We start from the raw sequence: 25460 nt of genomic DNA, 5'->3' as shown, positions 1-25460 counted from the left end.
AGCGTGATTTTGTCTTTTATCATTTTCCCGTGTGAGTTCATTTGAGATTGTAATGATTGTCTGGTTTTACCTACATAACTGTTATCGGAACATTTAGTGCACTGAATGGAGGTATACCACATGTTGTACTAGGCATACGTGGGATCCATGGATCTTGAAAAGTGTGTTGTGTGGGGTGTTGATCATTGTAGCAGTGGAGATACGTCTGCAACTTTTGTATCTGTTGTTCTGGCAGGGTCTGGTGCCATTTTGAGTTGGTGTGTCCTGGTCTTTGGGGACCTTGCTTCTCATAATGAGCTTGGAGAGGCTGTGGGTTGTCTGAAGTGGGGATTGAGGAAAGATTTCTTTCAAGTGGGGGCCCCATGAAGAATAGGTTGTAGTTGTTTGTTGATACCCCACATGGGTTCCAGTGTCGGATAATAGGTGACAACTAGGAGTGTCAGAGGGGGTTTTATTTCTGTATTAAGGCAGGTCCTCTCAGTGTACTTGGGTGGCCCTGTTTCATGATGTGATCTACTACTCTGGTGGAGTTTCCTTGTTTGGTGAAGGTAGTTTTAAATGTGTTAAAATGTATATCCCCGATTTGCTCCTCAGAGCATATTCTGTGGTAGCAGAGTGCCTGGCTGTAGATAACAGATTTCTTGGTGTGTTTGGGGTGGTTACTGGATCTATGAAGGTAGGTTGGTGATCTGTGGGTTTCTTGCATATGATCATCTGTAGGGTTCCACTGCTGAAGTTGATTGTGGTGTCCAGGAAGTTGATGCTAATGAGAGAGTGTTTCAGAGAGAGTTTAATGGATGGATGGTGGTTCTTGAAGTTGTGGTGGAAATCTATAAGGGAGTTTAAGTCGTCTGTCCAAACGAGGAAAACATCATCGACGTATCTCAGGTACATCATTGGTTTCATGGTGCATTTGTCCAGAAATTATTCAAGGGGGCCTGTGAAGAGGTTGGCATATTGGGGAGCCATCCTAGTACCCATGGCTGTTCCCATGGTTTGGACAAAGTGTTTGTGATTGAATGTAAAAATGGATAAGTTTGGTGATGTTTTTGGGGTGGCTATCTGAGGGCTATTCATTGTCATGTAAATATCTGAGGCAGGCTATGCAATCATTGTGAGGGATGTTGGTGTATAGCAGTGGTGTCCAACCTTATTACACAGGAGGGCCATATAAACCTAAGCACAACCTTGTGTGGACTAAATAGATTCTACATATTTTAATAAGATTTAAAGCCACCTGTATTGATTTATATTTTAAGTTCAGCTTGTTTCGTATGTGCTTAAATAAAAACAACCTATGTACAGTATTGTCTATTTACACAAGTGTATAAACTAGAATGATGTAAACAGGATGACAAAACACTAACGAACAAACCGTTAGTATTTTTTGTTGAAATTAAGCATCGTTAAAAGGACCTTCCACCCCCTCCTCAGACAATCTCCTGGGCAAGGCACCAACCCTATTTGTGCATTTTAACTTCTGATAACTGGAAAATGAGAGATACTGCCCTGGATTGAGGGGGCCAACAAGGACAGGGCTGGGAATAAGAAAGGGCTCTCTGGACACTGGAGGGAGAGGCTATTAGTCTGATCAGGAGAGTCAAAAAGGACTTTATTTCTAAAAATTTGAGATTTCTTCCCCCCTATATTTAAGGCTATGGCTACACTACAGCTTAAATCAACATAAGTTATGTGACTCAGGGGTGTGAATAGGCCACCCCTCATAGCAACATAATTTATGCCGATTTAAGTGCCGGTGCGGACAGTGCTGTGTCAGCGGGAGAGCTCGTGGGGACTGGAGTAATCAAGCCAACAGGAGAGCTCTCTCCTGTCATCTTACAGTGGCCACATTAGAGACCTTACAGCGGCTCAGCTACATCTCTGTAAGTTCTCTAGGGTAGCCATAGCTTAAGTGAAGAGGAGCCTGCTTCTGTGGGATTTTGCAAAGTACTGAAATGAGGAATGTTACGCAAACAGTTTCTTTTATTTTCATCTTTTTAAATGACTTTTTATTTTAATCTGATTTTCTATTTTTAATAAATCTTGTTTCCAATAAAACTTCTACTATGTGAGCGTTTCACACAAGCTGCCTCTAAAAGGCAGAAAAGGTTTCCAATCTCTAAGAGATATGAAGGCAAAAAAAGGAGTTTATTTGGAACATAATACCCCAGTAAGATGTGCTGCAAAGGACTAAGGTAGGAATATCCCCGTGGAAAAGTGTAAAAACCCAGGGATGATGTCACTTACATTTAAAAATAACTGGCTAGGCTTGGGGCTGCCCTTCCCAACGGAGTTCCTCTCTCAGCACTTAGACCTTTCACATTACCAGGCAAGTTTCACAATGGTTGATGACTCATTAAGGGAAGACAGAACAGACTGGAAGATTTAATTCTGCTGCACAGGAGCAGTTACTCAAGCTGCAAAACAATGCTACAAAAATCAGGGATTTACCAGATTGAGATATGGAAGTGGAGTCAAAATAACACACTCAGACAGACAGCCTTAACATCACTTCATAAAGAGGGGAAGTAAGCAAATCTCCTGCTTCAGAATAACTACCTACTCTGATCAGACTGCTGAAGAATGATATCCCTAAATCACAATCTCATTGTTAGGTTTATTATATAAATACTTCACATAGGGCCAAATCTGGATAAGATTTGACACTTACAATGAAGCCATTGAGTGCTATTTGGTAGTCCTGGCAGACACTATAGCATATAAAATCCAAATTTGCCCTTGCAGCACTTAGCTATGATCGTAGTTATTGTAATCTTAGCCTTCTCAATCTGAAGGAAGGTCACTATGATGCAAGACATGGAGTGTGGGGAAAGGACACTTGCAGGGGGAATGGAAAGATGATCAGTAGGAAAATCCCCATACCCTACTTTCAAATATAAAAAAGCGACAAAAACCCACACACAGTTTTCAAGTTTAATATATACAACATGGTGCCATTTACTGAACTGCTACTAAATCTACTGAAGTTCTGTTTTAGCTGCCTGAAATGCTTTAGTTTTGCATTTCAAAAGAAATATTGTGACCACACAATCACCTGAATAAAAAGCTACCAGAAATCATCACATACAGAATGAAAGCTTTTTATAATATGCATCGTTTGCTAGAGCAGCAAGGTTATTTTTTCTCCCCATCCAAACAACTTCAGAAATTAAATTGAGTGTAACTATCCTATACAATTACTACAAACATCAGATGGTTGGTGACATCAGCTAGCGCCTACTGCTTTAAAGTTTCCTTGGCATGATCAGAACATCATGCTTTAGACCATTCTTAGAACAATGTCTTATAAGAATGCAGACATTTTTAAAGCACATTTCTAAAAGGACATGATTCTCGAACCTGAGATGCTAATGTACCATGGAAAAAAATTTTAGTTGACATAATCCAGAGCTAATGTATAATATTATAGAGTAAACAGTGTGCTCGACTTAACTTTTACACAGTATTAATACTGAAAACTGATTTTATTACTGTATTTTTTATAAAAGTAAATGTTTTAATAACTTTTCTCCCTAATGTTTATTGGTTGATATCCTTACCCACCAAGGCTGACTGATGATATTTTTGAATAACATGGATTTACTTGTTCTAGGTAGAGGATTTTCCAGGGAATCCATTAGAGTAATAGAGTAAAACTTTCACACACAGAGAACCTGGATTTGGAAACTGCATGCATCAATAGCATCAAAGACAGATTTCCCATCAAATCAAGTCTGCTGTAAATAGGTATTTTTCAGCCTATTTGTGACAACATCCCTCTCTCCCCAGTGAACCCAATGTATCTGATATATTTCTCTTTCATTTGGAACCTATTTGAGGAAATAAAGTGCTTTTTTTGAAAAGGTACTGAATATTACATAAAAATTAAATGGAAACTGAATATACCAAGCCCAGTGCTCCTCTCCGTCACCCACACAGATGTTTCTGGCATCCTCTTTTTCTTCCTCCATAGCCTCAGGGCCTGTCTACATTTTTGTCACCCAGGGGTATGAAAAAACCACTTTGCTGAGCGACATGAGTTTTGCCGGCATAAGTGCTAGTGTAGACAAGCCCTTGCTATAGAAGCTTGATTTACTTGAAGATAACCTTGAAATGACTGCTACTAAGAGTAACAAATTGTTTTCCAACTCCCATATTGTTTCTTTTTTTACTTTCATGGCAAGTGTGCATGCATGCATCTGCACATAAGATTGAGACTAGCATGAACATCATGTGTGCATAGAAAGCATGCATATGTGCACACGTAATTATTAGTCTCTCTGTCTCAACATCCTTCTTATCTGTGTGACTATTTATTTAGTTTCTTTCTCCTAAATCCTTCCTGGTTAGTACAAAGCAGCATGTCTGGTGATAAAGAGCCCAGCTCCTGTGAGGCACTGAATGTGACAGATTGGGGGTACATCTGTGTGTCAAACCATGAACTCCATTTTGTTTTGTGAACGCCACTGTCAACTGTAACCTTCCTTGTGACTGTCACTTTGGATTGTAACCTCCAAGCTGGAATAAGGCACCCAGTTTGTACTGAAAGACAGCCTGGCCCTGACAAGGCCAGTCTCTTCTGGACAGTGTCCTGCTCATGCAGGGATGTGAGGCACCTTGGAGAGAGTTAGCTAACAATAAGAAAGCCATCAAGGGCCATCAGTGGTGAATGACTCTTCTCTACTGGAACTACTGGTAGGGCCCTTGACTTTGAATGACTCTACACAGAAGCGGGGGGGGGGCAAGAAGGGGGATTGGAGCCTGAAATTTCCTCAGCTGAAGCACATGAGCAAAAGGGAGACAGAGACTGTTTTAAAAGGTGAGTGTTGGAGCCAGACTACTGCCACACATGCAAGAAGACCAGGCTAAAGAGGGAGAAGGTTGGTGGAAGAGCCGTCTAGCCTATGAACCCTAACCAAACCCAGGACTCACAAGAAGGGTGAGATCAGACTAAATGGACTGCACATTAAGAATTGTATTGTTTTCCAAAGATTGGTAACTCTCAAGTGCTTTCAAGAATAAAAGTATCTGTGCTTTTAAGCAATTCCCTTGCTAAGTCTGTGTTCGTTGCTTGCCTGACATGTTGTCCCTGAAGGGGTTGACTGAGAAGCTCAGAGTGCCCATAGCCAGATGGACTCCAAGGGAATGTGAATAAGCTACTAAGGACTCTGGAGGTCTGGTCCCAGAGTTTTAGGCAGCCAGCACTGCCGAGGACAATATCATAAGTAAGGGGTACAGATGTGAGGTCTACACCTGGGAGTGTGCCATAACATACGTCTACACTGCAATAAAACATCTGTGGCTGGCCCATGTCAGCTGATTCTGGCTCACGGGGCTCAGGCTGGGGGCTGAGGATAAAATTGCAATGTAGACATTTGGTGTCCTTCCAGAGGGGGAGTAGGCAAGCGTCTGACACTGAGCACTTTTCGTGAGGCACTGAGAGCCCTCAACAGGAGGGACAGATGATCCACATTTTGCAAGATAAGGCCAATAGCCTGTGTATTCCCATGTTTACTGTTTCCCCATAATCAGTATCATCATTTTCTTGTACTTCTCCTTGTGTTCTCAGGCTACCATCTTTAAGGTTAAATAAAGCAATTAGTTCCAATTAAGCTATTTTAAAATGCACTCAATTTCTAATTTATGTGCAACCAAATTAATTACTATTTATTTTCCTTTTGGAGTGGATTATTTGTGTATTCTCTGAACAGTGTGGTATTCATACAGTATCTTTAAAAATATAGCAATTGTGTGTGTGATGTGATGCAGACAAAAATGTCTGTTTCACTCATAAGTGCCATGCTTCCTGAATACTAATGAGTATTACAAAAACACTGGGTAGTACTGTAAGTTTACACAGAGCTTAAAAACCATGCACATTCCTTGCCATGAAGCACTTACAACCAGAGGGTCTGATGCTGAACTCCTTATGTTGAGTACCATTTACTCAAGTTAACAGTTTCATAGATTTCACCCCCATTACAAACCCACTCTTCCTGATTTTACCTCAAACTCCCAATACACTCTAAGTCCCTGGCATTTCAACCCCACCTAGAAATGCTCCAGACACCCATACATCTCTCTAATATACTTCTTGAATAGCTTCAGACTACTGCATGACACAAACATTACCAGATGATAATAACCACCCCCATTTTATAGAGGAGGAGGAGGAGCTAAGGCACAAGGACATTAATTAGTAACTACCTCCAGAAATTCTGGTTTAGGGTACTTGCCCAACACCACATAGGAATATAGATAAAAGCCAGTTCAGCTGTGATCCAGTCCATTATCGCAATGACAGGACCATCCTTTTTCCCCCTGCAGCCTCTTTCATTACACAGAAATGCCATCATGTGCAACTATTTGCTATGCAAGTTCATCAGTGTGTCTCACAGTGCCTTGCAGAGGTCAGTATGTAGGAGTAGCCTCATTGCACAGACAGCACAGGAAAACGAGGCCAAAGCTGGGTATTTGGCTGAGGCAGCAGGCTATGGGGATAAGGGTTGGCTCCGATATACAAAGGACCTGATTCTATTCCTGGCTCTGCCTTGCAGAATCTCTGCCAACACCCTTACCTTGCAAGGCCAGTCTGTCTCTTTTGATAGCTGTTCGGGAGGATATACAATTTAGCTTTAAAACAAACTTAGCCGTGACCTCAAAAAACTGGGAAAACAGAAATTCCATCACCTTAATGACCTTCATGGGTTGGCAGCAAGGTTTGAATGCAGAACCTTTAGATCTATACACAGAGCTCTGCCACTTGAACACACACACACTTTGCCAGTGGGTTAAACAACTAGTTGTTAGACAGCAGTAGAATATCGGGAATCAGGATTCGTTGTATTCCTGATCCTGGGAATGAAGTGTAATCTACTGATTGGAGCAGGCAGGATAGCCAAGGACACATACCTAGTACATTCATTCTGAAAGGCAATATAGCTAAACGAATGACACTTCAGTTTGCCACATTAGAGACCTTGGTCCTATTCCCAGCTCTATCTGATGTGACCTTAAGCAATCTCTCATTACAGTATCTGTAAAATTCAGAAAAAGATATTTTCATGCCTCCTAAAGTAGGGGTATGAGTCTTTGCTCAGTAAGTTGTCAAGTATACATAACTGCTAATACTTATCAGTGAAAGAGATTAGCCTAGAACCCATGGTCTCCTGGCTCCCAGTTCAGTGTACTTTCCTCTTTGCAAAAGTGTGGGGAAGCACTCTTGATGGGAGAGCACTCTCCCCCTCCGCCCCCCCACAATATGCAAAATGGACTATTAATTTCTTACCAAGGGATGGGTCTCTAACCCCTTGTCAGTCTGTGAGGCCCAGGATGAGCATCCTAGCCTCTAAGGAAAGAGAAAAAAATAAATAAAGAAGGTCCCTCCATTTATCCAGATGCTCCAGGCAGCAGAGGACCTTCAGCAGGTTTCCTGGCTAGCTCTGTGGTTGCGGAGAAGCTCTGCTTCCCTCTCAGTGCCATCCCTCATTGTATCTGGATCCTGCCTTTTAAGTAGCCACTCTTCTTCAGGTGGAACAGGCCACACAGGTGCCCCAACTCAAAGATGACTGTGCCCAGAGGAGCTCATTAACCCCTTCCCGGCTGAGGTGGGATGTTTCACACCACAGGACAACATACAGAAAGTGACAACAACATGGCCATCTGGTGTAAACCAGTGAAACAGCAAGGAATTGAATTACAAGAGTGTTTCTTTGGTTTCTTTCTCTTCATCCATTATTTGCAGGAGGAAAACAGTTAGTTGTAACAAGAAAAGTAGTTTTTGAGTGTAGCCACTGAATTTCCACTGACCCCAAAATAAATGAGAAGAGTGGTACTAAGCAGTGGTTTCCCACTAAGGTGGATAAAAATCAATGATTTTTTTTTTTAAAACCACCAAAAAAATATCGGATTTTTTAAAAAAAATTTTAAAATCATCAATAAAATACTAAATTTCTCTCTCATTTAAAAAATAACAGTTACAATTAAATCTCATCACAAACATGCTAAACATATACTTACAGTCTCATAAAAATGAATAAATGGCTCTAGTCTGTCAAGCCTAACTACCAGCTCTTGCTTCTTCAAAGTTCTGGACTTTCAGTTTCTGTTTCTCAGCAGACTAAAGTCACATGTGCAAAGAAAGACACAAGCTGGATAGGATTGTTGCTATTCTGTGCTTATGCGGGGTGGAACTGGGCCAAGCAAGGCAGAGGAGTTAGGTAAGACACTGTCTTAAAGACAGAGAGACAAAGGATGGAAGCAGAGTAGAAAGGAACAGTGGAGTGAACTGGAAAGAAAAAGGGAAGACATTATTCTGTACACACAGAGCTTCCTACATTCCCCACACTTTGCCACAGAAAAACTGTCATGGCATCTGGGTGTAAGAGAGACCCTATCTGGGAATATTTTGAAGAAATTCCTTCCCTGGGTAAAAAAGGAAAATGTGTCAAGTGTAAGCAGTGCAGGAAGGATATGCAGGGCCTAGTTGCAAGAATGAATAATCATAATGAAGACTGCTTATTGGGAGAAAATGATGTGGATGAAGATGGGGATATGTCTGAAGAACAATGTCGATCAACTGGTTAGTAACTTCAATAATTCACTTTGCAATGCATCATTCTTCAAGATTCTCTCTATGCCTTTTATTATAAGTGTGATTTAACAAGTAAATTCCCAAGCTGTTTGGTATGTTGGATGTTGCTAGGAAAAAAAATTTAGCTTAGCTAATCCTTATGGCTTGTTTAATTAGTTAACTAAGTTTAGAATCTATCGCCCAAGTATATGGTACAGAAAGCTGCGGCAAGAGAAATCTAGAGTTGCCAGTTGCCACTGGGTGTCATTTTCTTATTATATATTACATAATACATGCCCCTTATTTTGGAACATCATGGCCACAGACCATAATGGTGATGCCATAAGTCTATTCCCTATTTTACTTCAGCATAACTCAGATTTCCCAAGGGAACCCCATCCTATACCTGTTTTCTCAAAAAACAGAAGTGCTAGTGAGTTCTATGGGGCTTACTCCAAAATTAAGTGCACTCTAAGTGCAGTCAGTCTTAGCTTTTTTGGTAATTTGGAATCAGATCTGCATCCTTGCTGAAAAAAATGTAAATGACTAACTAAATAATAGAGTGAGAAGAACTGAGAAGAACGACTATTCAAAATCATTTTTGAATTTTGTTTCAGGATCCCATTTAAGCATAAGAGACTTTGTGACTGTCTATCTGCAACAACTTCAGAGTCATCTGTTGGTACTTTTAGCAGCAGTGCTGCAACTAAATGTATTTCAGACAAAAAAGTATCAGTAGCAAGCAGAATATTTCAATCATCCAGTAAACCATCACCATGGATGGGTTTGTAGTAAGGACCAGCAAATACCAACAAGATACCATAGATGAAAAGATTGCTCGGTTCATTTATGCCACAAATTCTCCTTTTTGCATTGTTAACAATAAACACTTCATTGACATGGTTGAGTCCTTACAACCAGGCTACACTCCACTTGGTAGAGCAGACATTGGTGGAAAGTTGCTAGATACAGTGTATAAGAAGGAACTTGAGCAGTTGTGCAAGAAATACTGAGGGGAAATTTGCCAGTTTAAGCCTTGATGGGTGGAGCAATGTGCACAATGATCCAGTAATATGTGCCAGTGTGACAACAGAAGATGGGGTTGCATATCTTTCAGAAACAACAGATACATCGGGAAATGCCCACACAACAGAATATTTAAAAGAAATGACAGTGAAAGCTGTAATAAACTGTGAACAAAAATTCAAATGTCATGTGCACAGTTTTGTCACAGACAATGCTGCAAATGTGGCAAAGAGGAGAAGATACTTAGAAGAAGAAATGGAAGGATGCTCCTTAATAACATATGGCTGCAGTGCCCATTTAATGGATCTTTTAGCGAAGACTTAAGTACGTCTTCTCTAGGAATAAAAGAAAATATTGCTGAAGTCGCAAAATACTTCCATAACAATCATTTTGCTCCAGCTTCACTGAAGAGAGCAGGAGGATCCAAACTAATTCTCCCTCAAGCTGTTCGATGGAATTCTGTGGTTGATTGTTCTGAACCATTTATTAAGAACTGGCCTATTCTCATAAAACTTTGTGAAGAAAACAGTGATAAAATAGATGGAAGTATCTCATCCAAAGTATCAACACTGGATTAAAGAGGAAGGTAGAGGATATGCTCAGTATACTGAAGCCTATATCCACATCCATAAACAAACTTCAGAGAAACTGTTGCTGCATCTGATGCTGTCGAAATCTGAAAGGCACTTCAAGAGACATTGAAAAAAGAAATACCTCACCAGAAAGTTAAACTGCAGGCAATAAAGAAGTGAATGGATCAAGCACTAACTTCACCTTGTTTTCTTGCAAGCATTCTTGACCCCAAATATAAAGGTAGATGCCTAACTTCTGAAGAAGATGATGCTGCCATGGCATGGGCATCTCAAAATCACTCCTCAGTTATGCCAGTCATAATGAATTTCAGGGCTGGAGCGGAACCATTTAAATAGTACATGTTTACTGATGATGTTTTGAACAAAGTCACTCCCCCGAATTGGTGGAAATCATTAGCCAGGCACCTTGAAACAGAGTTTCTTCAGTTGCTAAGCCAACTTTTCACAGAACTAGCTTCCTCTGCAGGTACAGAGAGAATATTTTAATCGTTTGGTATTATTCACTCAAAGCTAAGAAATCGACTGGGAGTTGAAAAAGCAGGAAAACTTGTATTTCTGTTTCAGTCTATGAATAAAACTGACAGTGGGAGTGGAGAAGATGAGAGCTAGTTGTAAAAGTTTTAAGGGTACCTTTAGTGTTGTGATGACTTGTCTGTTAGAGTTAATAAAATTTGAAAATTAAAAAAAAAAACTGTTTAAGGACAGCTATTAGCCAGCAACTCAGGAGCCTGCTGCAATTGCAAATGTGAAACATTTATGTAACATTTAAGATTTAGTTTAATAAAATATAAGTGCTATTGTGTTTGTGTGTGAGATTTAGTTCTTACCATTCCTAATGTACTGCTGCTGCATCTGCAGCTTGACACAGGTAATGAGTATTATGTACTATTTCCTAAATTAATAAAAATCAAGTTATCTAAAAAATTACACAAAGTATACCCTCCTAGATATTGTAAAATGCTGTATTGAGTTGTAAATTAACATGTTTTAGTGATCAGATTTGCACCATTGTTTAAGAAATATGTCAATAAGTATCAGTGGGAAACTTGATTTACATCAATGATTTTCTCTTGGTGATTTAAATCAATGATTTAATCACCTTGATTTAAATCAGTCCACCCTGCTTTGAGGCAAACAATAATTGATGTTAAAGAATAATCTATTACCTATCTATCTATAATCTATTACCTTATGTAAGAATTAATACTTTTTTTGCTTCACACCATCTTCCATATGAGGCTCTCAAGATACCTCAAACATCTCATCATGGAAGAGATTATGATGCCCATTTTTCAAATGAGTAAACTGTGCAGAGAAAAATCAAATCACCTTTGCAAAATTCTACTCACCCACTCACATGGGATGAAAGATCATCATCATGTTTTACAGTTCAGTCAAGCATTGTTCATTTTTGCATTACTACCAATCACCATGGCAGGCATATAAATTTGGATCATTTTGTAAGCAAGTCAGGGACAGAGCTGGGAATAGAACCCATATCTTAATTCTTATTCCCATGCCTTAGCATCAAGATCAACCACCTTCTCATGAAGAGCTGAGGGATTTCTCAAGAAGAAACTGCTCGTGCATTAGCCTATCAAATAAGTCACTATCTCACAAGTATGTGGGTGGACAAACCATTGAGGCAAACTATCAGTTGTCATACCAAGGTGTGTAGAAAAACTTGTCGTTTTAAATCAGGATTACTCAGTGGAATGCCTTTAGAACATATATATGTAAATATATGAAAGGAGCTACACTAAGGCTATACGGGTGATACTTTAAAAGATATGACACCTAAACCAACTCTTACAAAGTAACAAGCCCAGGCTGATACTGTAAAGTTAACTGATGATTTCCCCAACCTCGGTTACATATTCCAGGTTGAGAAAAAGTATGTGGTTTGTTTTGCTTGTCAACTGCAGCAGTCACACTGAAAGGGGAGACGCGAAATATTTTTACTGGGGTGTCAGTCAAATAGGAGTCTGTTCAGAAAAGACTCTTCTTTATAAGATCTAAGAGTTTGCATGAACCAATTAAAAAGATCATCTCAAACAGTTCTGTCTTTCCAAAAAACACCAAAGACAGACAACAGGTTGTCAAAACAAGGCGGTGCACATCCCTAATGTGAACATAAGTCATCTGCATGCAAATGATTTGACTTATCCAGATAAAACAGTTCCACTTCGCTTGCAACTTGTGAAAGATTTCCTATGGAATCATCAGTGGTAGTCCAGACTGCAAAACAACAAAACCACAGAGCAATAAAAACTCAACCTATATTTACAACCAAAAACACTATTCTTTATGGTCTCAGGCTCCAAAGCATGTTTGAGTACCTCACAAAGATTCAGAATGCAACACCCTTATTCACAATGAATAGTACCTTCTACGTCTTAAGTACTTCCACTTAAGTCCATGGGAACTATTTGTAGAGTATGAGACTACTTAGTGTGAGCAAGGGTATCATAATCTGGCCCAAAGAAAGTATCAACCACTAAAAACCAAGAACTGACATTGATTCAAATGTACCAAAATACTCCACCAAATTGCATAGTGACCTTCCTCAAAGGGTTATCCCAAAAGAAAAAAGTGACATTGCAATGGACCAGAAATACTCCTGATCCAACCAAGAAAACAAAAAAGAGAAATTAGCGCAAGTGCTTTTCTTGTTACAGCAGAAAAATCCAAAGCCCACATCCAAAGTCAGAAACTGACTGAAATAAATCTTCATGTGATGAATTCTTTGCCCACACTTATTAGAAACTTTTCCAGGAATCCTGAATTTAACATACTTCCAGAGATGTGCAATGCTTGGAAAATAGGATATATATATATCCTATCATTATGATACATGTACAGCCATGAACTCAGTAAATTGCTTATGAGCAATAAATATCTTTCCTTTAGCACCAGCTATGCATTTTGTGCCTCTGAAGGTTTCAACACTGGTTATTTCTATTATTAAAAACACTTCTTCTTCATTATGGACTAACAGTGAAAAGCGCAAGACAAGCAAAGATACCAAGTGACTAGAAGAAAGTCCCAAGCTAATATCGAGGGTTTAATTCATCTCTGGTGTGAATGTAGTTACATACACAAGGGAGGAATTAGGCCCATTGAACTTTGAAGAGTTTTTTTTTTTTTTATTTTACTTCTGGAGTGAATTTTCTGATGGATCATTCCAGGAACTACTTTTGATAAAGTAAAAATATTACAGGCAGATTTATTTTCTGTAAAATTACTGACAAGAAAAAAAATGAGGGTTATAAATAATATTGAGTTGGGGTGAACTGGCAGAACCTTGCAATCAATACATCTTATAGAACAGTCAGATATAAAATAGAAGGAGATATACAAGTCATGACAAGATTATTACTTAGAGTCAAATTCTGCCCACAAGTAAGAAAGGGCAGAATGTATTTTCACCTTTAAATGAAAACAGTGCATACCTAACTACTTCATGGCAAAGTCTAACCTATAATTTTACCCTTTTCAACATATTTTAATTAGTTTTTATTTTTGTCTTATAGCACATTAATGTTGCCATTATTTAAAAGATGAACCACTACTGAAACAAAATAAATAAAATAATAATAGTAATAATAATACTTTCCACCTCCATAGCATCTTTAATTAAAAATCATCAAAGCACTTTACAAACTATTAGTTATGCTTTAGCACCCTCCTTGGTGAAGGCCCTTATTTTACAGAGATTGAAAACTAAGATACAAAGAGGTTAATGGCAAATTTTCAAAAGTATTCACTGATTTTGCATGCCTTAATATTTGGATACCCAACTTGAGAGTACTATATAAGCCAGAATTAGAGAAGTGCTGAGCAACCACACATCCAACTAAAGTCCAATAAATGCTCAGCACTGCTCAAAATCAGACCCTGCAATCAATCAATCAAGTTGAGCAATCAAAAACTGAAGCATGCAAAATAAGTGACTGAAGTGGCTTGCCCAAGACCATGACAGAATGGAAAATAAAGATAATGAGTCCTGGCTCACAGTCCCCTTCTTTAATTATAAAACCCCATTGTCTCACCACTTTCACTCTTTAGAAAAACAGGAATATTTATTCTACTACATGAAAGATATGTTCATTTAGCAGACAGCATATAAACAGTACTTCTCAATACAACGCATTGGAAAATAATATTGCTCAGAAATGCAATCAATTATTTTTATCAAACAGTTGTTTAATTATCTTTATCTTTCACTGGGATCAGGAGAAGAATTTCTCTTTTGCCTTAAGCTGACGTATAACAGAAGCTCTTCCTATTAACAAATAATATCTTGGATTCGTGTCATTCCTCTGAACATTTTATCCTGAAGGATCCTGAAGTACTTTACAAATGTAATTTGACATAGAAACAATATCAGGTTTTACAACTGAAGTGAAACGCAGCAACTGTTAACCATCATCACCACCACATAAGAATTCACCACAGATAGTGAAAGAATATCTCAAAAGCTGTGGTTTACAAGCCCCTTCCATTAACCAGCAATTAATTAAGATCTGGGGTTTGGGACAGAGGGTGGATCCATGAGGCATTCTCTATATTATGAGGTGGTCCACAAAATGCATGTTGGCCTATCCAACTGAAATTACAAAGGAAACATAAGAACGGCCAGACCGAGTCAGACCAATGGTCCATCTAGCCCAATATCCTGTCTTCCGACAGTGGCCAGTGACAGATGTTTCAAAGGCCATGAACAGAACAGGTAATCATCAAGTGATCCATCCCGTCACCCATTCTCAGCTTCTGGCAAACAGAGGCTAGGGACACTTCAGAGCATGGTTTTGCATCCCTGCCTATCCTGGCTAATAGCCATTGATGGACCTTTCTTCCATGAATTTATCTAGTTGGGTTTTTTAACCCTTTTATAGTCTTGGCCTTCACAACATCCTCTGGCAAAAAGTTCCACAGGTTGACTGTGTGTTATGTGAAAAAAATACTTCCTTTTCTTCGTTTTAAACTTGCTGCCTATTAATTTCATTTGGTGACCCCTAGTTCTTGTGTTATGAGAAAGAGTAAATAACACTTCCTTATTTACTTTCTCCATGCCAGCCAGAATTTTATAGACCTCTATCATATCCCTCCTTAGTCATCTCTTTTCCAAGCTGAAAAGTCCCAGTTTTATTAATCTCCTTTCATATGGAAGCTGTTCCATACTCCTAGACATTTTTGTTGCCCTATTCTGTACCTTTTCCAATCCCAATATATCTTTTTTGAGATGGGGCAAACAGATCTTCACGCAGTATTCAAGATGTGAGCATACCATGGATTTATAAAGAGACAATATGATATTTTCTGTCTTATTATCTATCCTTTTCCTAATGATTCCCAACATTCTGTTAGCTTTTTTGACTGCTACTGCACATTGAGTGGAAGTTTTTAGAGAGCTATCCACAATGACTCCCAGGTCTTTTTCTTGCGTGGCAACAGCCAATTTAAACCCCATCGTTTTATATATGTATAGTTGGGATTATGTTTTCCAATGTGCATTACTTTGCATTTATCAATATTGAATTTCATCTTCCATTTTGTTGCCCAGTCACCTAGCTTAAAGGTGATCATATTTCCCTATGATGAATACAGGACACCTGGTAAAATTACTCATGGAGGGGAGAGGTGGGCACAGAGCTGGCCAAAGGGGACACACATAGGAGTGACACACACACCTCCTCGCACACACACACACACTCCTACCCCCCACACACACACAAACAGGGAGGGGTGACCTACCTCTCCACCCCTCCTCTCTCACACATGGGGTGACTGACCAACTGACCTTCCCTGTCCTGCGCTCTCCACCCTCAATGCCTGACTGGGCCCCGGAAATGGGCCCGCCTCTCCTGGTACCTGGTGCCGTGTCTTCCCGACCTCCCCACCTGGCCTGAGGCCACCACCTGCCCGCACTCACCAGCCACCGCAGCTTGCAGCAGCCAGTGCTACCCAGAGACAGGCCTAGGAGCAGAGCCCTGCTGGCCGAGCCAGTATCAGCCCCAGAGCCAGCACATGGCAGGTGGGCGGGGGCTGTGCTGATAGACCAAAAGGGGGAGCAGCCTGGCTCCATGCACTGTGGCCTCACCTTCCACCAGCCTTGCACATACACCCCCATCGGTCACTGCACCCCCATTCACCGCTGGGCGGGGCGAAAAGCTGGCAAGCAGGGATCCAGCCAGCAGGATCCACCACAGCCATCCCCTTATGGGCCCCTTCTGAGTGTGGGCCCCACGCTTTGGTGCCATTTTAAACCTGGTACTGATCAGGAGGCAGAAAAATACAGGACAATTTGCCAGTTTTAAGAAAAAGTTGGGACACCCGGGAGAAGGTCTAAATACAGGATTAAAAACAGGACTATAGTGACCCTACCCAGTTTTGTGACATAAGTGGACGGAATGTAATAAGTCACTTTAAGAGTTGGCCAGGACGTCAAGGTTAACACTCTATTCTCATGAAATATGCCATCAGCTGAAGCAGGGAGTTTAATGACCACACTGGTTAAAAACTCCTTTTTTAAGTCTCATCGGAAAGGCAGCACTTCCAAAAGCACAGGGCCTCTTATAGCACAGGAGGTATGACGGCAAAGTGAACTTAGCTGGAATAATATTAGCAGTTTTAAAGGATTTCTACTCTAAAATGGCATTATATTCTGGAGAGAAGAAAAAGTTAAACCAGCTTACAAACTGATCAGAGAATTAATGACAGAAAGTGTGTCAAGTGTAGGAGTTGCTTGAGTTTCTTCTCATGCCTGTTAACAACTCAGGCCAAAATGCTCAAACTTGGGTACCTAAATCCGGCTCCTAAATCCATTGTTAGGTACCTAAAATAATAAATTCTGAAAATCAGACAGCTTTTCTAAGACAGTGGGAGCAGCACATGCTCAGACCACTTCTGTTTTGGGATTTAACACCGGTGTAAGAGCCTGACTGCAAGCACCGAAGTTTGAACTGTTTTACGTAATTCAGAGGCATGAAAAGAAACCCAGGCTACTCTTACATTGACACTCTGTCTGCCATTAATTGTGTGATCCAATCGCAAAACAGATTATTCACCCTCCCTCAAGAATATAACACCATTTTAGAGTAGAAATCCTTTGAAGCTGCTAATGTTATTCCAACTAAGTTCACTTTGCAGCACAGCAGTTTATTTGAAGACTTTTCCTGCAATCTATACCTAATTAGGGAATCAGTTTCAAGCAATTTGATAATTAAACGCATCTGCTTAAAATACCTCAAAAGCCTCAATAAAATAAAGAAGGTGTAAAAAATTGTAATTAAAATCATAAAAAGGACAAACATGAACTGGTCCTTTTTCAAAGTGGATGCAACAGAACTGAATTCTAATGTCTCTTTCTTTAGCCCCACATTAGTTGCTTCTTCCCCAAACACAGAAAAGATTTGCTTCTCCAGATGAAAAGACCAGGGTTAAGAATAGTAAGAGAACTAATAAAAGAGGATACTTGCTGTTCATTATTAAAGCATTCATTGTTTTTAAATAAAAATTCATGTGTAGTTACACTGGATATATTTATTACCACTTGCTTCTCTCCAGCCAGTATTTGAGCAAGGCTCTCCTGTCACTACTGGGGTGCACGGGGGGTTGTTTCCACCTCAACATCTGTATGCCTGCGTGGGAATGGAGGTGTTCTTCCTGTGGGCAGCAGGATATGCTCTCTCCTCTCAGTATTTGTATGCATGTATAGATGGGGAAGCTGGGTGTATATGAGTGTGGAAGGGTTATCCTGTCAGCATCCATATGTATGCATGTGAGGGAAGTTTCTCCTCTCCTTTCAGCATGTGTGTGGGGGGGGCAGGGTGAGGAGAAGGGGGTCTCTCCTGCCAGCATCTACATGTGAGTTTTTGCAAGAGAAAGAGGACTCAGTTCTCTCATCTGTGTCTATAAAAGAGTGGGGAGAGAGAGAAAGAGAAGTGGGAGATTCTCTCCCATTAGTATCCATGTGTACTCTTTAGTTTTTGGGATGAGAAAAGAGGGGGATAAAGAGGGGGTCTCTCCTGGCAGCACCTCTCTGTTCATGTGTCTAGAGGGGTGAGGGGACAGAGGGTTTCTACATGTGCATGTAGAGGTGAGTCCTGTCAGCATGCCTGTGTGTGTTGCAAGGTGGAGGGCAGAAAAGGGGTTCTTGCATCTCAGCATTCGTGTGTGCATGCACATGAGCAGAGGAGAGCTCTGTCTCATGCAAGGATGTGTGTGTGCAGTAGGGTGCAAGACGGTCTCTTATACTGGCATTTGTGCATATGGGATCAGAAACGAGGGATGTCTCCAGTGCTCTAATTATGGGAAAAACACAAGGGGGGCCCTGAATGTCACATGGCTAGCTTTAATGTAGACAGTAGTGAGAAGTAAGGGAGCCATAAGACAGAATTGATTTAGCCTCTAAATACAGCAAGGCAACCCAGCACTCCCAAGCAGCCAGTCACTGGGGAACCCACTCGCCTGCAGCCTGCCAGAGCCTCTCTCTTCGTCTCTCGCACACTAGCTCACTGGGGCACTGCTGCTGCTGCTGCTGCTGCCTGTCAGTCACATGAGTTAGTCACTCACCACCTGTGATCTGTGCAGGGCAGAAGCACAGCGCCAGCTGAAGCCACAAGACCACCACGAAGAGTCTTGGGGGGGACGGGGACTGCTGCTGCTGCTTCTCTAGGAACAGATCCCCGCTGCCCGGGTTCATTCCATGATACATCTTTTATCCACAAAGGGCATCCGGTTTGCAATGATCTGCAACAAGAAAGAGAATATTATCTTGCCATTTCCCGGTGATCTGAGAGCTGAGCATCAATCTCTTCTCTCCCTTTCTCCAGATGAAATCTCTGCCCACTCTTCTCCAAGGTGCAGTCCCACCCCCACTCCCTCCAACATGCAACAGAAACCTCTTTGGGGCAAGGCCCTTGCCACCCTACACATCTGTATACTATGGACACCAGTGTCAGGATATAAAATAATTATCATCATTTTTATCCCCCCAAGCAATTCCTCCTCCTTCCATCCCATAGTCTGTTCCCTGACATGCAAACCACACTCCCCCAAAATGCCACCTCTTCCCACTCCTCAGATGCAATCCCCAGCTCCACGTACACACGAAACGCCGGTACCAATCTGAACTCTCCTTCCACCCCCTGCACCAGCCAGGACTCCCTGGGAAGGGGATGCTATTTCCAAACAGCAAATCAACCTCGGTGCAGAGAGGCAGAACTGCAGCCACCTTCCCGGCGCTGCTCCATGCAATTCAGAGCTTGCCACCACCATAAAGTCTTAGCCACCTAGGGTCTCAGGTCCGCCAAGCCCCCCACACCCGACTTGGATCTGTCGTCTCACAGATATTGCAACGCTCCCGTTTCCACCCAGCAGCTAATTATCCGAAAGCGGGGGGGGGGGGGGCGGCAGACGGAATGTACTGACTGCAGGCCCCACATTTTGTTAAGTCTGCCGGGGGGAAAGACGCGGATCCCCCGTTAACTCCCCACCCCGGCTTCCCCCTGACACCCGCCTCTAGCCCTGCTCCTCTTCACACTCTCCCCCGTAAATCGCCCTGTCGTTGCGTCCCCGGTGCAGGGAGGCAGGTGCGCACTGCGCTCTTACCTGAGGGCTGCCCGCCTGCATGGAGTCGCCTTGCCTGCCTCCCCCGGGCGAGCTCCCCGCCGGGCACGACCCGCTGCTGCTGCTGCTGCTGCTGTTACCACCGCCGCCTCCGAGTAGTCGCGGCAGCTCCCCCGCCCGCTGGAGGGGAAGGGCTGAGCCACACACGCAGCGCGCGCCGCCGCTCGCGCTCATCCCACCTGTCTGGGGGGGACGGTGGGCACGAGGGTGGGGGGAGAAGCCGGGCGGCTCCAGAGCCAGGGCGGCTGCTGCAGCTGCCAATGGGAAGCCTGTGCCGAGTCTGCACCTGCCTGGTGCACGAGCCGCTTTCCGTTCCCCCTCTCGAGAGGAAAGACAGACAAGACGCCCGCCTACTCATATAGCACACCGCTTCTCCCCCACCCCTGCATTGCCCCTGTGCTGTGTGCACGGCAGGAGCAAGAAGGGGCTGCTGCAGCAAAATCTCCTGTGCCTCCTCTTCTGCAGTGACTGCAGGAGTAAGCAAGAGCCTGGTGTCAGGCGTCCCGCTCTACATACATGACAGCAGTGGACAAAGTCTGCTGCAATTTTTATCCCCCGGAATATCCTGTGCTGCATGCAGGGCAGGGTCTGACAAGAATTTGCTGCAATTACATCCGTGGCTCCTGTGCTGCATGTAGAGAAGGGACAGGCAAGTGTCTGCAGTAAATGTTCCGTTGCCTCATGCTTAATATGTCTAGGTTAGGCCAGAGCATGCACTAAATACACTTGTGCCACATGCATGTCAAGAGCTAGCAAGAATTTACTGCAAATCTTTCAATGTACCCCAGCCATCATGAGGCATAGAAGCCTGAGTTTCTGTGGCACATGGTACATTCAATGACAGGAGCATAGTACAAACACTCATGTAGCACTTTCTGCCAGCATGACCAGAGTCTTATGCAATCCCTAATTGTTATTAGTGAGCCACGTCCAAAGATTGCTAAATATCAACCAAAGTGTCTTCTTCTACCTGATTTGTGCTTTGAAGCAGGGCATATATATATAGGCAGCCTTGAAGGCTTAATATCATTTAGCTTGTTGTATGCTTGATCATCAGTTAGATGTAACTTCATACATGAGACATGATTAATTCATATTATTCCATCCCTGACCTTCCTTACAGATTGTGCAGGCAAGGAGAGGTGTACCACAGAGTTCCTTACTTTGCTAGTTGCCTCAGGTAGACGAGGGAAAAGGAGTCAGGAGTGTTGCCTGAAGCAGTTTACCTACTAGGAAGCAGCACCCAGCAGGATTCAGGCCATCTGCAGAATTCAACATCACAGGATATAATTGAATCAAATACAGTGTCTGTGTTTAAATAAGGACTGGAAAACTATGTCTTCTGATGACATGTATTGAGTTAGCTAGTATTCATGTGCACCACTGTCTTCTACTGGATAGAATCAAAACCGCTCAACCAAGTGTCAGGCCCAATATTGCTAACAACTAACAGAGATTCTCCTTCAACTCAGGGGGTAAGAGGCCCATGCTTCTGAAGCAGATCAGAGTATACATATGAGAAACTAAAGTTCCTGAATGGACGCATGCAGGCTGAGGTAAGATAGTAAGTTGTGATGAGAGTAGAACTCACCCATTTTGATGGTTTTTCTCACAAGTCTGGAAATTATGTGGTGGTAATAGGATACAGCAAGGAGAAGAAAATGGAGCAAAAGAAGAAACATATGAAAAGAGTTTATTTCCCCAAGCAGAGCCTTAGCCAGCCAAACCCAACTATATGCATTGGGGTGTGGTGTAGGGGTTGAGCAGCAGTACAACCCTGGTGCTCCCCACCTTAATTTCTACCTAAATGGAGAATCTCTATTGATATAGATGAAGAGTACGGTGAGTGGGTGGGGGTTCTTCCTCAGATGAGGTTGAGCAAACCAATGCAATTTTCTGCATGTTAGATTTGAAGACCGTTCCAAAGAGTTTTTATGCCAAATCAATATATTATTTATCTGACAAAGGGGGAAGGATGAGAGGAATGTCTCTTTGTTCCCCTCACACCCTGGGAAGGAGGGGGAGATACAGGGGAAAATGGATCTTTCATTAGTGGAGAAGAAGAAAATCACAGACTTTCAACTGAGGTGGTTTTTCCTCAGTCAAATGCTGTTGCTGCTCCCTTTACCAGTAGGAAATCTGGGAGCAGCAGAAACGCCCCTGCCAGGCTCCTTCTGCTACTCTCACTTCAAACTAACCTGGTGGGTCTTCACTTCACCAGCTAGAGCAGAGAGACAGTGCTCTGGGTGAGAATGGCTTCCATAAACCAAAGAGAGACAGCAATGTCTCCTTCCTCCCTCTCCCCCCATGTACACCATAGCACAAAGACCCAACTATATTATGGAGTTGCTTCTTCCTCTGAAGCAATCAAGTGTTGACCACTACAGTTGGCAGGATATTTAAGTAGATTTAGCAAGGGTCTGATGCAGCATGACAATTCCTATATCATCTCTAGTCAGAAGACCCTTATTTTCAACTCTGAGTTCATCATATTGGGGAGGATGCCCAGAAACACAGCTCCCTTCTGGATAGAGAGAGGACAAATGGAAAAGTGTCCCTTTTGGTAAATCATTATTGCTTAATCCTTGGCTACTGCTATTGAAGTACCCAGTGTGCTTATGTCTGTACAGAGCACATAGAGTGCACAGTCCTTTTCCCAAGGAACACACAGTCTTAAAGTCTAATCCTGTGAAAAGCCAAGTACCCTCAATTTCAGAGTACCGTGTGTATTGGGCTAAGGGATCAAGCCCTAGGCAGACAAAAAACCCCCATCAGATCCACTTCCTGATTACCCACTGCTTTGTGTATTTATCACACAGTGGTACATCTATTTATTTAGTATCTTATTAATAAATTAAAAATAGCAAATCCTTTGTTGGATGGCATAACAACACTAATTGGCTTCATGACACATGCATGTTTAGAGTCAGTATGGAAAGATGAGAGGATGGATATATGGTTCACCAAGTTAGGAAGGGAAGGCATTCCAGGTCACTGAACCCACCAACGACATCCAAGCAAAAATCCCCCATGCACTTTTGGATTCATTTTAAATCAGCCAGAAGTTCCCAGAACCCTGTCACCAGGTGAAAGGGCCTTTAAGTGGGGTTGGGACCCAGCTCACTTGTGCCAGGTTTAGCCCACTTCCCAGGCATATCCAGGTCACATAACAGGGGGAGCATGTAACTAAACAGGCTGCTGGATGATACAAGTGCAGCCTATGTTCATTCAATAGAGGTTCTAGGGGGATCAAAGCTAAGAATGAGCACTTTGTTAAAACTTGGCAGAACAGACATAAAAAGACCAGTGAGGAGGACTAGGCTGGGTATGGAAGCAACTCTGGGAAGAAGAGAGAAGGCATTTCACATGGCAGACAGCCCAATTGTGTAGGGTCTCAAGGCTGCAGACCTGTGATAGAAGGTGGCTTGGGTTTCCCTCATGCTGCCACTTTGTGAGGAGAACTCCTGTCAGTAAGGGAAAGAAGGAATTGACTAGAGCCCAGGAGAGCTAGAAAATGATCTCAAAGAGGAGCTAAAGACTTAAGGAAGAGGACAGACCCTGAGAAGGAATGGCTGGGTTTGTTTCCTTTTGAACTTTAATGCTGGAAGAGGAATCACTTTTGTGACTGAGCTGGAAAGCTAAGATACCTTAGTGACTGAAAAGTGCTAGAAGCTGGTTGACCATCTGAGAGTAGGAAACAGGAAGCAGATGGGCCTGAAACTAGCTTCTATGAATCCCTGCTATATACCACAAACCAAGTACATCCTGTAGTGGAGGTATGTCCCCGCAACTTTTCTGTGGTTCACAGATGCAGATCTGGTTGGACCTGTATCTCTAGCCTATTGGAAATAACACGGAATATCCCTCTTTGAGGTAGAACAAAGGTAGAACCACTAGCCAGCCTGTCACGGAGTCACAGGCTCAGTGCTCTGGAACCGCTCTGAATGAAGTCAGTGTCTCCCCTCAGGGCACACTCTCACCAGGACAAGCAAGCCTCCTAGATTGGCCTGAGAGTGTTCAGCACCCCTGTTCACACTGTGAGCTCCTTGCAGTGAGTCCAGCTGGGTGGGGCATCTGGAGAAGCCTTACTCTCCCCCAACAGGTCCATGCATCCCATCTCCACAGTCAGCAGTGACTCTCAGCTAGCTTGGAAAACAGAAGGGTTTATTAGTCGTTGGGAACTCAGCGTAGCACAGATCTTGTAAGCACAAAAATCAGGAACATTCAGCAAAGTCCATCTTTTGGGGGGAGGAGGGATTACAGAGCCCTGGACTTTCTCCCCTGAGTCCCAAAACGGGACACTGACTCACTTCCAGCAGCTCAGCCTCAGTCACGCCCTGCTGCCCCTCCTCCATCCTTTGTTTCTTTCTGGAGCAAACAGTCACCTAGCCTCCTGGTCTTGCTCTGTTCTCCAACCACCTCTGGTTGGCTCCTTGCAGAGGATGGGCCCTGGCCATCAGTTGCCAGGATACAAAATGTTGGCTATGGTATGTGCTCTGGCAGTCAGACAGCAGTCACATCTGCCCTCTAGGGGTCTCTGCAACAATCACTCATCCTTGTCCCACCACCTATATCCTTGAGTGACACACAGGGGAAACTGAGGCATGCACACAGTATTAAAAAAAAACAAACACATTAAGACCATTTCCACTTTGTCACACAGCCCCAGCCCAAACTGTTGGAACCATGTCAGCACCCTGGATACATCCAGAACTCTGCCTTCCAAGTCTCATTCTCCTCAGTCATGCTACATCCATCACCTACTAACATGAACCAAGCTAAAACCACATCCCACTAACCAAAACCACCCACCTTCATGCAGACCCAAGACAAAAAATGACAGCATCATACCTGATTGCACCAGAAACACATTCCTGTTATTTATGAACATGCACAATAAGGCTGCGGGAGATTCTTGCTTAGTTACAGCACGCTGGGGTTGGTTCCATCTGGTGAGAGGCTGTTCTGGCTCAGTTCCAGATAGTTGGAGGAGCTCTTCATCTCAGTCCTAGCTGGTGTGAGCAGGAGGTTTTTGGCTTGTTTCTAATAAGCAAAGGTGTCTTGGTTTGATTATAGCTTAGCTTCAATTTGAGGAATTAAAGTTTCCTGCTTAGTCCCAGCTCATTTGCAGGTAGGAGGATCCATTCATGGTGAACACCTACATTTCAAGAAAACATAGGCTGACTTGATGAAAAAGCTGGGTATTACTACTTAGTAATAGGTGACCCTCAGAAGATTAGGATAAATGCTGAGAAATTCTGGGGTTTCAAACTATCATATCTTCTGAGATCTCCTCTCTCATTTATAATACAACTGTCACTGTGGTATCTTGGTGCCATATGTACAATTTAAAAAACAGCTGTCATCTGAAAGGCTTTTCCTCCTCATTCTCTATCTTTATTTCACCATCCAACAAATCCTGTTCTCTCTTGTTTTATTCTTCCTTAGAGAATTGCTGTCCCCGTAGTCACTGTGATTTCAGGAAAGCAATTGTTCCAAGCTGGCTTATTTGAGGTGGTCACTTGGAACAGATCATAGAATCATAGAAGATTAAAGATGGAAGGGACCTCAGGAGGTCATCTAGTGCAACCCACTGCTCAAAGCAGGACCAACCCCAACTAAATCAAGATGCTTGC

At 42.5% G+C, this 25460-nt stretch overlaps 1 protein-coding gene across 2 annotated transcripts in view; it reads right to left on the bottom strand.

Annotated features, from left to right (window-relative positions):
• Positions 1 to 19913, bottom strand: part of SUSD4 (sushi domain containing 4) — a 154455-nt gene extending 134542 nt beyond the window's left edge. For both annotated transcript variants that reach the window (XM_067564892.1, XM_067564893.1), the window contains exons 1-2: positions 19807 to 19913; positions 18769 to 18945 (exon numbers count right to left, since the gene is read on the bottom strand). In XM_067564892.1, the coding sequence (XP_067420993.1) occupies positions 18769 to 18910 (142 nt within the window). In that variant the 5' untranslated portion in view covers positions 18911 to 18945; positions 19807 to 19913. The remainder of the gene's footprint in view (positions 1 to 18768; positions 18946 to 19806) is intronic.
• Positions 19914 to 25460: the final 5547 nt, after the last annotated feature.

The sequence above is a fragment of the Emydura macquarii genome, unplaced genomic scaffold (assembly GCF_026122565.2).
Source record: "Emydura macquarii macquarii isolate MOO-44397 ecotype Brisbane River unplaced genomic scaffold, CSIRO-AGI_Emac_v2 contig_2676, whole genome shotgun sequence".
In the NCBI taxonomy this organism is placed as follows: Eukaryota; Metazoa; Chordata; order Testudines; family Chelidae; genus Emydura; species Emydura macquarii.
This window is presented reverse-complemented; position numbering and strand designations above follow the sequence as displayed.